Genomic DNA, 13,143 nt, shown 5'->3' on the forward strand with positions numbered 1-13,143 from the left:
AATGTATTGATGTACGGTCATGGTCATACTTTGTGATCACCTAATCGGTTGTGTATAGTTCTTCCACTGATTTGCCTTAGGGGCGAGTCGTAGCCCAGTGATCAATCTGATTAAAATTAGTTCTACTGGTCTACCAGTAAATCTAACAGCATTGCTTGGACTCCCATGTCCAGGTGACATTTCATTTATAAATAATTTAAATATCGACCAATTACACTTCGCCTTTTATAGCGTTATTCGGGAGCATACACATTCTGAAAAATATCGAGCAAGACTATTTATGCAATAGGCGAACTTGTTGGTCTATTTCAACATTAAAAAAACAGGGCAAAAATTGCAGTAACAAACTGTGGATTGTATACTAGTATAAACAGATTTTATAGCTATACTATCACGGTGTATTTTTCGTCTTGAAATTTTATATTGAAATTAGTTTCTGGCATACTTCGTAATTCACCCGAATCATTTCGTATACCCTCGGTATAATCCCGAATTTTTCAAATCACTGGCATGATTTTGCAAGTAAGGTTTTGATTGGTCAAATAAAAGTTCAGCTGGACATGAGCTCCAACGGGGTGCTGTTAGATCCACAGGTAATAGTAATTAACCAGTGGAGCTAATTTTAATTAAATTGCCCAGTGGTAAAGCTCTCGCTTGATGCGCAGTCGGTTTGGGATCGATCCCCGTTGGGCTATTTCTCGCTTCAGCCAGTGCACCACGACTGGTACATCAAAGGCCGTGGTATGCGCTATCCTGTCTATGGGGTGGTACATATAAAAAATCACTTACTGCTAATCGAAAGAGTAGTCCATGAAGTGGCGACAGCAGGTTTCCTCTCTTAATATCTGTGTGGTCCTTAACCATATAAACGTGTTGAGTGCGTCGTTAAATAAAACATTTCCTTCCTCTTTTCTTTGGATTGCTCTCAACTCAGGAATGTATTGGGATGTTAAACTTGTCATTTCCAAATTATTCCATATGTGTACCCGCTTGATATGGACGATTTGTTAATGTGACGCCAGGTGTCCCTAAACACCGGCCACAGGCAGGATAGCACAAACCATGGCCTTTGTTTAACCAGTTATGGATCACTGGTCATTGCAAGTGGTTTACACCTACCCATTGAGCCTTGCGGAGCATTCACTCAGGGTTTGGAGTCGGTATCTGGATTAAAAATCCCATGCCTCGACTGGGATCCGAACCCAGTACCTACCAGCCTGTAGACCGATGGCCTGCCACGACGCCGGTATGGAATAAAGAATGATTTTCAAACTATTCCTTTAGGATTATAGTATAAATAAAATAACTGGTTACTGCCACTCAGAGCCTCACAGCATTCTCCACGTTAACCTTCGCAGAATAAAGCGGATATCTTAAAGGAAGGGACAATTAAGGCATTTGGCCTGGTATGCATATTCAACGATATATAATGCACATTATTGCTTAATATCAACAAGTATAATCGTATAGTTAATTAATAAAACAGTTAAATGTGACAGCTATTATATATAACAGGGGGAAGCCATTTTGCACCATCTCAGTGAGTACGCCCTCTGGCGAGCTGGTAATACTTAATGCGTAACGTCAGGAATGAGCCTTAGAATTAGAGAAACACAATCTACCTGGTTTTTGCGGGATGATAAATAGTCATACATTGCAATGTTCTGTAATAATACACATCCCAGTAAGCCAGCAATAAGTATATCCAGCACTATATATATATTATTTTTCAATACAAAATAAAATACCATTGTCAAAGTGGCTACACAAGTCAAAATAATTAACAATGTTTTGCCCATGCATTAACCTACGTACTGAAATGATACACGGACTCACGGAGTGTTTTCTTAGTTAATTGGTCTATGCCGTTAGTTGCTTCTACCTGTGATTCTTGATTGGCAGGTGTGTATTTGATTGGTAACCAGATGAGCCAATTAATTGACGCTGTCTAGACCCAAAAATACATACCAGCATTGTGGAATATTACCTGTCACCCCTAAAATGGTAATGGACATGGTTTATTACTGTAAATAATTATGTAAAACTATTGATTAAGTAGACTTTTCCATCTAAAACCACAGAACTGACCAATTACATAGTCCCAAAGAAAAGAAAATTACGACTTGGGTATCGTGGGTTGTCGTTTTTGCTCCAACGTAGCATATCAATAGGCCTAATAGTGTACATTTTTCCTTTGGATTATTTAACAGAGAAAAATACTATAACCCCATTTTGTTCCGTTAATGCAACTTGAAATATATTTAGTTAAATTGTTTATTATATTATTACGTTATTTACACTGTTTAACAAGTCAGGTTGATCAATGAGAAGCGCCTTGTCGAAAATTACTGCTTTTGTTTACACTGCCCCAAGCTATCCCACCAGACATCACAAAAAAAATAAAAAAAATGGCCGCCCCCAGTTAGCAGGAATAATCATGTTTTTTTATCAACTCTAAAATTACGTGTTTTTTATTTGCTAAAGTGTCAGTATGTGTTGGTGGTCTTTATGTATGCATCTTTCAACACATAAGGCTCTTGTTTGAGTTGACCCTACCTTTAAAATAAAGGCAGTAATCTTCATTTGTGTCAAGGGTATCAATTCCATTTATGCGACTGCCTCTTCATGGTGCACAGACTTGGGGAGGATTCAGGGGGAAAAAACCATGAACATGATCTTCATTCTCTTTTTTCATGCATTAACCTGTAGCTTCCTGTGGCAACCAATTTTCAACTAAGGCCACAAATATTTATCACTTAATGAAATATCATAGTAATCATAAAAGAAACTATAGCCAAATCCACATCGGGGAAAATGGCAATAAAATTAAATCCACGATGTGTGCTATAGATAACCAGAACACATTTCAGGTATTGAAGGATGCATTTTTAATGTCTAACTAAAAGACAATTTCTGATATCTGAGGCACCAGATAGGACCAATATATTTATGAAAAGGGATACATGTATATTGGTGTACGACACTTGAATTCAAGGTCTGAATAAGAAGAAACAATTTAAATAACTGTAATACTTTATTACAATTTTACAGCTGGCTTAGATAAAATAGTTACAACCAAGGAACTCTTATCGAATGGCTGCACGAAATTGACCATTCTAAAAAACTTAAATTGTATCTGCTTATTAACAGATATCATTTTTAAATGTTTGGTTAATCAAACACTAAAACTAAAAAGAACAATCCAGATTTGTACGTATTTCCATAATTCAACTGGCAAAATAGGTAAACCGAATGTAAATTTACCCTTGTAATAAAACAAAGTTCATTTTCAAATTCAGATTTTTTTTTTTTTTTCAGTTTTCAAAGAAAATCAGACTTGATGATCAAAATGTATTATAGAACATGCCGAAATACAGAAATGTTTATTATCCAGATAACTATGTTTTATCTTTTTCCAGTCTTATTACAACAACATACTTAGTTTGTTAAGTCTTTACATTAATACAAAAATGGAGATTGCTGAAGTTAACTGTGAATAAAACATAAAGAGACTGTCAGGAGTTTGCAGTCATTGCTACGATTTTCCACTGCTATTTCAATGACTAAAATTACATACAGTATCAGGGCTAGCTGTGGCACTCACCAAATTCGCCATTTGCAAATTTTGAAAGCAGTTAGCAAATTTTATTTTAATTTGGCAAAATAATTTCATATAATAATTGACATTTTTTTTAGAAAATAACTGTCGATTACTGCAATTTTTTAAGTTTAATAGACAATTTGGTGAAATATTTTGCTCACCCAGAGCTAGCCCTGAGTATTATATATTTTGTAGTTTAGAATACTTGAGTCTGTACATTCAATATGTTTTCAATCATCATAGTAGTGTTTGTAGTCACAATTGAACTACTGGAAAGATCTTAAGACCAGCAGTGAACGGAGGACAGCCTGTTTAACATGTACATTCAGAAGAATCCACACACATATAATTTACATACATATTATATTCCTATGCCACTTCTCACTGTATTAAGTCCAGATTTTTATAATATAAAAATTTCACATACTATCAGAGAACAGGATATATATATTATTTTTTTCCGAGTCAGAACCAATTGTGGACTAACAAACTGTAGCCAAGATTTTATTGTGGGTGGGGTGGGGTGGGGGAAGGGGGTGGCGGCAACCCACACTATATATGTATTGATGTATGAATATCTATATACTGTATGTATGTCGAGGTTGACTATTACATACATAGATGTTAACGCTCTGGCGCAGGGGATAATTAAATCCTTTCTGGCCTCACAAATTGTCCCATGCCGTTGCTGGGACTCGAACCTGAGGCACCGATTCGCCCGCAAATTGCAAGACTAACCACGATACGCTCTGAGCTATCGAAGCTTCCATAAAAAGGAAGCTCTTTTAACTCAACCATATGCATGGGGCCTACAATCTACGCGGTTGATCCCGCATACGTGCACGAAACAGTGGGCAGACCTGGCACTGGCTAGTATGTATTGATGTATGAATATCTATATATTGTATGTATGTCGAGATTGACTATTACATACATAGATGTTAACGCTCTGGCGCAGGGGATAATTAAATCCTTTCTGGCCTCACAAATTGTCCCATGCCGTTGCTGGGACTCGAACCTGTGGCACCGATTCGCCCACAAATTGCAAGACTAACCACGATACGCTCTGAGCTATCGAAGCTTCCATAAAAAGGAAGCTCTTTTAACTCAACCATATGCATGGGGCCTACAATCTACGCGGTCGATCCCGCTTACATGCACGAAACAGTGGGCAGACCTGGCTGGCTAGTATGTATTGATGTATGAATATCTATATATTGTATGTATGTCGAGGTTGTATGCATGTATGATTTTATAACATTTAGTAGGGTTTTTTTTTTTAAACGTTCAATGGGGGGGGGGGGGGGGGGGGGGAGGGGAATGGCCTCCATCCCTTCCCTGGCTAAGCCACTGGACTGAGTCCATAACAATAATTTGTACATGATGTATCACATATTTGTCTATGGTCGCATTATTAACACTACAGCAGGCAGGATAATACACTTCCTCTATTTCTCTTGTTGATAGTTACTCCTTTGGTCATGCAGCAGCAACAGCTTGGAATAGACCTAAAACGACACAAAATAGCATGTACCCATGTATTTCTTTCTTACAGGCCTTTTCCCAGGATTTTTTAAAGAATAATTAGTATGATTTTGAATTGCTGGATTATCGGAGTCCCATGTTAGGAAGTCATTTAGAGATCTCAAACACTTCACAGTATCTACATGTAATTTTTCTAGCACAAAAATATTTTTTTGATTTATAATAAAACATTTGCTACAAATCAATGAAAAGGAATGAAGTAAGCTAATTATATTTATTCCCTGTCATATCTGCTACATCTCATAATAATTTGATTGGTACGGTCTCAATTTGGCTTCTGTGTGTAGCATATCAAGGGCAACAGAATTGTATTGCTGTCATGTTCTCCATTATATGTGACCATGTCTGCAAAAAAAAGTGTACTGATAAGGAAATACGGCAAATGTTTTTGTTTTGTTTGTCTCTTTGTTTGTTTACTTTTGATAGCCAGTGATCAAAAGAGTATGATGTTCACATATTTTGACTAAAAGATAAATATGATGACTGGTAAATTAAATATGTAATAATGACGAGTTGTCTCCATTTTTAAATCAGTGTGCAAAGAGGTTTTGAGTAATTTAAAATATAGTGAAACATATCATTTCATCATTATAATAAATAGATCACAACAGAAACATGGGGGTTTTTTTGTGGGGTTTTTAAATATATCAAATGCTAATATATTGATAAGATTTCCAACTATCAAGTTCCCAAACTCGTCCACATTGACACTGCAGACCTGTCAACCTTTAGTCAAGAGAAAGCAGGAGGAGTGTGTTGAAAATGCAGGAGATTTTGTCACAAAACAGGAGATTTTTTAACTTCACACAATTTAACCCAAAATCGCAAGGTTGTTGTAAACATTATTACAATAAGTTATATGAACACTACATAATGTCATATATACTTTTTAACCTTAGATCTTGGCTTTAAAAAAATAAATAATAATAATAAAAAAAAAAAAAAAAAAAATGTGTGTATAATATATTTCTTTTTAAAGTTTAAATATTATTATGATTTAATAAAAAAAAAAATTGTAAAATATTTTTTATCCAAAAATGTTAAGAACATTAACAAGAAAAAATAAAAATAAAATTAGTACATTTATGGCATTACACTTACAGGTTATGTTACGTCATCATTTGTGGTTTGTGGTTTGTGTACAAATTTATATAAATCTTATAAATTAATATTCAGTTTTTACTATAATGAGGAACAGTGGTGTGGTACTTATTTAAAATCATTATAATGATGCAATAAACATTGTATTTCCATTAATCATAAGTAAAACCTCATTACGGACATTGTGTGAAATATACCGGAATTATACCCATTTCCGTGGATAACTTTATATCAAACACAACATTTATTAATTTAAAAAAAAAATCTATTGAAGTGTACCCTTGTTACCAACATTTTATTGCACAAACATACTAAATTAACTGACACAAGTATGTTTATATAGCTAATTGGTATTTTCTTTGTCTTGCTGTGACATGTGATTTTAACATGCATCGTGTATATTGCTGTCAACTCTGGGCCAGAGTCTGGCACTTCAGATCCGTCATACCATTATGTTATTTTGGCAAAAGGGGATTGATTTTTTTTATGCCTACAAAAATGCCATTTAACAGGAGAAATTGGCTCCTGCACAGGATGTATAGGGGATTTCATCAAATAACAGGAGATTCCTGCTGAATCCAGGAGGGTTGACAGGTCTGATTGACACTTGACACAAGACATCAATGTATTCTAATAATGACATCATGCCTGTATATACTCTTTTTCACAGACACAGTCACGTATTATTTACTACTTTACTATTTACTCATATGCAGACTGTTCTCTCTCTAATTATTTTCACCTTATCCATCACCTATTCCATAAAAATTAGTTAAGATGATTAGAACTGACAAATATGGCTCCAGCTGATAGCTACTTACATCTACAAATGGAAAACAGTCTTGGCTTGACCCAGTTATTCAGCTGCTCTAAAAATACACAAACAGGTCAGTGTTACATCTCATACATGTGTATTAGTGGTCTAAGCATGATTACACTTTAAACAAAGAACAGTTACTGTGAGACGTTTGTTTAAAAATAAATGTACATGTATGAGTATACCACAGATGTGAGCATTATATGTATAGTTAGTTTGTGTCAAAAGGAACTGATAAAATGACTTGTAACTCTATAATTAATAATGTTAAAACTCATATATTAAATGGTATAAACACATTATTAAGTTTTAAACCAGTACCAACTGGCATAACTTTTATTTTTTAATTTAAAACAATTCTATGTAAATATATATATATATATATATATTTTTTTTTTTTTTTTTTAAACACATTACCATCTAATTGTATTAACACAGGAGTGAAGACAAAGTGTTGGAACAGTCAAGGTATCCAATTTCACCTGAATTGTTACTGGCAATTGACAATGCTATACACTGAAACTAAAGGCAGAATTGCATGTGCATTGCTTTACATTGGCTGTTCCATCTGCTGCCTTCAATGCCTATATCAAAAAAGGAAATTTAAACTTTGCAATTTGATGGTAATTTGTAAAGAAGCATTTTATTTACATAGAAATATTTTGTAATAAAATGTTGTGCCAGTTGGTACGGGTTTAAAACATAATAATGTGTTTCTATGTGAGTTTTACCATTATTTGTTATAGTTACAAGGCAATTCATCAGTTCTCTTTTGACTAAAGACTAAAACAAATTATATAAGTTATTTTATACATCATGACTGCATTAATGTACTCGCACTAGTAGTATACTGTAAACATTACACAAGTAATTAGTCCAGTAAACATAGAACTGGGCTCAAATATACAAGATTAATAAGCAAACAATGAAATTTTAAATCAATACACAACATTAATATAAGAGCAACACTAGGTTCTAAGCTGTTTTTGATTTGCTTCAACAGAAAATGTGTTCTCAAGATTCAATACTCAATAAATGTATTTGTAATTGAAACGTAACAGTAAGATCTATCAGTATATGTAAACAGTACATATATGTGAAATCCTCAACAAATCTATTTGTAATTCACACAAACTAAAACTGAACAGCAAGAATATATGAAATTCTCTAGAAATCTATTTAATTCACACAAAACAGTAAGAACCTATGCAATAAGTATATATAAAATCCTCAAGAAATCTATTTGTAATTCACACAAAACAACTACATGTATGCTGTACAAAACAGAACTATACAGTAAGTATATTACACAATTCTTAACAAATCTATCTGTAAGTCACACAAAAGAAAACTGCACTAAATATATACGCAATTCTCAACAAATCTTAAGTCACAAAACACCCAGAAATATGCAGTAAGGATATGCATGTATGCAATTCTCAACAAATTTTAAGTCACAAAAAACATTACTATGCAGTAAGTATATATGCAATTCTTAACAAATCTGTACATCACACAAAACATTACAATGCAGTTAGTCTAATATATGCAATTCTCAATAATCACTACATAGAAAACAATACACACACTTTGCAATAGTCACATCAAGACACTGTCTTCAGCTTCTACAATACATACATATTAGAGGCATGGACTAGACGCTTCAATTACTGAAATGAATCTAATTGAAAACTAAATAACGTTTGACTAATTAACTGTAAATGGCAAAACATGCGTTGATGTCTAGTCTCATGCTGAAGTAAAACAAGGGACCGACAAAGTGCTGATAATTAAGTGACAAGTCGGTGTCTTCACATCTATTGTCCGATTTTGTTCAAAATGTGACGGCAAATATGAATTCTCACTGTAGCTAACATACAATTCAGTGATCTGAGCTAACTGTTACCAATGAAAAGTGCCATTTCCCTGTCTAGAACAGTGCCTGGAACAAATATCGCAAGGGTCTCAAAAACATATCTGAAACAATTTAAAGAGCTTACTTCTGCAATAATATGCTAACAATTGAGTTTGTTTTGGTGGGGTCCATAAAATACAGGGGGAGGGCAACTGACACACTAGTGCTGGAGCAAAAACCTCAAATTTGGGCAAAACTGATACAGATATTATGATAAAATGTGGTAACCTGAGATATTTTTAACATGTATTTCAACCATTCTACCCTCAAAATTAGCTGTAATCCATGTAAAAATATGTAGTGATTCATTTGCAACCCTATATAACTGTTTGGTAGTAATGCTAATATGAATAAATATTTTCATTTAATTCAGGTTAAAGCCAGCCTGCCCCCCTCCCCCCTACAAATATGGGAGTCCGTATGACTATGGTGGTGTTTTTGTTTTTGTTTTTGTTGTTGTTGGTTTTTGTTTTGTGTTTTTTTTAAACCACATAACTGTGATACAAACAATGCCATGTACAATGCAACTTACACACTGGGACAACCAGGCAAAGATTCCAAATATACTAAAATCATTTCAATCATATGGTACCAACATAGATTATTTTTACAAATCTCAATTTATTTTACCCATCTTGAATCTCTGCATATTTGCATATCTGTACTGTGTAAGCTGATTGCTAATGAGAGGTTTTTATTGTAATTTCCCATTAAATTATCGTTCAAATACTGGTAATCTTAAAATACATATTGACATACCATTATTTAGTAGCTGATTTCATTTTGTTATGTAGTTTGTCGGGAACAAACATTTTTTATAGCTAGCCCACAGGGGTATTTGTTTTAGGTGCAAATTATGGTAGTCTACCAAATATGATTGATCTTAATATGATCCATTATTATGAAATTATGGTAGTCCACCAAATAGGACTGATCTCAATATGATCCATCATTATGAAATTATGGTAGTCCACCAAACAGGATTGATCTTAATATGATTTATTATTATGAAATTATGGTAGTCCACCAAATAGGATTGATCTTAATATGATCTATTATTATGAAATTATGGTAGTCCACCAAATAGGACTGATCTCAATATGATCCATTATATCGGAAGCAAGAGCTCCCAACTATCAATTTTAGGCTAACTGTACAATTTTAATTAATTGGTTATCAGTGAGAAATTTAGAAGCCAGGTATGGGTTAACTATAACAGACATGGAATACTCATTACCATGGATATACTGAGACTGATAGTTCCAATCTTTAGTGAATTCATTACTTTCTGGTCAAACTAGGTCATTATGATATAGTGAAACTAGGTCATTATGTTATAGTGAAACTAGGTCATTACATCCAGTTAAGTCTATCTAATCCTCATTTCATTTCAAGTTATTTTTGTGCTTATATCCAATTAATGTTCAAGCCCGCTGTCCTGGGCACACACCTCAGCTATCTGCTGTCTGTCTGTCCAGGACAGTAGGTTAGTGATTAGTGGTTAGTGAGCAAGAAGAGGGTGTAGTGGTCTTACACCTACTCACCGAGTCGTTAAAACTCGCTCTGGGTGGTAGCCAGTACCGGGCTCCGAACCCAGTACCTACCAGACTTATGTCCCATGGCTTAACATCAACACCATCGAGGCTGGTTATCTAATACTTGTACTAACAGTTAGATTTTGCTAAATTAATATAATTACAAAATGCATAATGTAAAATATGTTTTGGATTGTAACACCAAATACTAAATACAACTGTGCAAGATAGGTTAATTTCATGCATTTTGATAAATTAAATCTGTATTAATAGCTTTGGGACAATCTCTATTTGCTAAATGATTAATATGTAAAACCTTCTTCAAACACTTATCTTAGTAAAACAAAACAATTCACAGTATCAGTGCATTCCAAACAAGTCAGCCATAAAAAAATATTATCAGGTAAACATATCTCATGATACTATCTTGTCAAGATACACAATTTCTTTTAACAAAAAATGTTTCCTACATATATCACAGACCTGTCAACCTTTAGTCAAGAGAAAGCAGGAGATGTGTGTTGAAAAAGCAGGAGATTTTGTCAAAAAGCAGGAGATTTTTTAAATTCACACAATTTAACCCAAAATCGCAAGATTTAAAAAAAACATTATTACAATAAGTTATATGAATACTATATAATGTCATATATACTTCTTAACCTTAGATCTTGGCATTAAAAGAAAAAAAGTTTAAATATTATTATGATTTAATACATATTTAAAAAAATAATAATATTTTATCCAAAAATGTTAAGAACATGAACAAGAAATAAAAAATTTAATTAGTACATTTACGGTATTACACTTACAGCCTTACAGGTTGCGTTACATTATCATTTGTGGTTAGTGTACCTAAGTACATGTACCAAAGACAAATTTATATAAATTAATATTCAGTTTTTACTATAATGAGGAACGGTGGCGTGGTACTTATTTAAAATCATTATAATGATGCAATAAATATTGTATTTTCATTAATCGTAAGTAAATCCTCATTACGGACATCGTGTGAAATATACCGGAATTATACCCATTTCCGTGAGTAACTTTATGTCAATGTCAAACACAACATTTTTTAATTGTACAAAAATAATTTCTTGAAGAGTACCCTTATAACCAACATTTTACTGCACAAACATACAAAATTAACTGACACAAGTATGTTTATACAGCTAATTGGTCTTTTCGTTGTCTTGCTGTGACATGTGATTTTAACATGCATCGTCGTGTATCGCTGTCAACTCGGAGTCTGGCAGTTCAGATTCGTCATAGTTGCATTATGTATTCCAGTGGGAAGACATTTTACAATTCAGAGGTGTCCTTAGAACTAAATTGGATAGTTTTTTGTTTGTTTTTATGCAACACTGAATTAGCGGCAACACGCTTCGTAGCCATTACGATGACAACAAACATTATAATAACACGTCATTTTATAAACTCCATGTGCTTTTTTAACACTATAAATAGGCTATCCCACAATTCTCACTTCGGCAAAGGTTAAACAGTCGGGACAATTCGGCCTGTTACATTCTCAGAAAACGAAAGTAGTCGACATTTTCCGAATGAGAAAAAAAAGGTAGAGTTACTTCCCTTATGTTATTTTGACAAAAGAGGATCGATATTTTTTTTATGCTTACAAAAATGTTATTTAAAAGGAGAAACTGTCTCCCGCACAGGCTAAAGGAGATTTGATCAAATACCGGGAGACTCCCGCGGAATCCGGGAGGGTTGACAGGTCTGATATCAATCATGAAAAACAAGCAAAATTTGTATACCTAATGCAGTTTTGGCATCAAAAGTAACAAGCATTCTGAGAGTACTGCTAAAGCAATACATGTCCCCTATCGTGCCCAACAAATTTTTACATCTCCTAAATTCAAGGGCCATAACCGTGAAAAATGGGTAAAATTCCACAGAAGTCAAATCTGATCTGTAACAGAACATGATAAAACTATAGACAAAATTTCATCTCGATATCTTGAGGCATTGCAAAAAAGTCAGGAAAACTAATTTTCATATCTCCTTAGTTCAAGTGCCATAACTGTCAAAAATGGATAAATCGCCATAGAAGTCATACTTCATCTATAACAGTACACGATAAAGCTATACACAAAATTTAAGCTCAGTATATCAAAGTATTGTGAAAAAACCATCTGGAAGACTAACTGTGAGACAGTTGGACAGACAGACAGTTTGATACGCTCCATATTAACAGATCCTTCAGAGGAATGGAAAGAAAGAAAGAAATGTTTTATTTAACTATGCACTCAACACATTTTATTTATGGTTATATGGCATCAGACATATGGTTAAGGACCACACAGATTTTGAGAGGAAACCCGCTGTCGCCACTTCATGGGCTACTCTTTCCGATTAGCAGCAAGGGATCTTTTATTTGCGCTTCCCAAAGGCAGGATAGCACAAACCATGGCCTTTGTTGAACCAGTTATGGATCACTGGTCGGTGCAAGTGGTTTACACCTACCCAATGAGTCTTGCGGAGCACTCACTCAGGGTTTGGAGTCGGTATCTGGATTAAAAATCCCATGCCTCGACTGGGATCTGAACCCAGTACCTACCTATTGACCGATGGCCTAACCACACCGCCACCGAGGCCGGACACAGAGGAA

At 34.2% G+C, this 13,143-nt stretch overlaps 1 protein-coding gene across 1 annotated transcript in view; it reads right to left on the reverse strand.

The window, feature by feature from the left end:
• Positions 1-4,833: 4,833 nt before the first annotated feature.
• The window catches only part of LOC121370580 (cilia- and flagella-associated protein 251-like), a 34,037-nt gene continuing 25,727 nt past the window's right edge, over positions 4,834-13,143 (reverse strand). The window contains exons 6-7 of the mRNA XM_041495897.1: positions 7,069-7,116; positions 4,834-5,109 (exon numbers count right to left, since the gene is read on the reverse strand). Of these exons, the coding sequence (XP_041351831.1) occupies positions 7,108-7,116 (9 nt within the window). The 3' untranslated portion in view covers positions 4,834-5,109; positions 7,069-7,107. The remainder of the gene's footprint in view (positions 5,110-7,068; positions 7,117-13,143) is intronic.

This window comes from Gigantopelta aegis, chromosome 4, assembly GCF_016097555.1.
Source record: "Gigantopelta aegis isolate Gae_Host chromosome 4, Gae_host_genome, whole genome shotgun sequence".
NCBI lineage: Eukaryota > Metazoa > Mollusca > Gastropoda > Neomphalida > Peltospiridae > Gigantopelta > Gigantopelta aegis.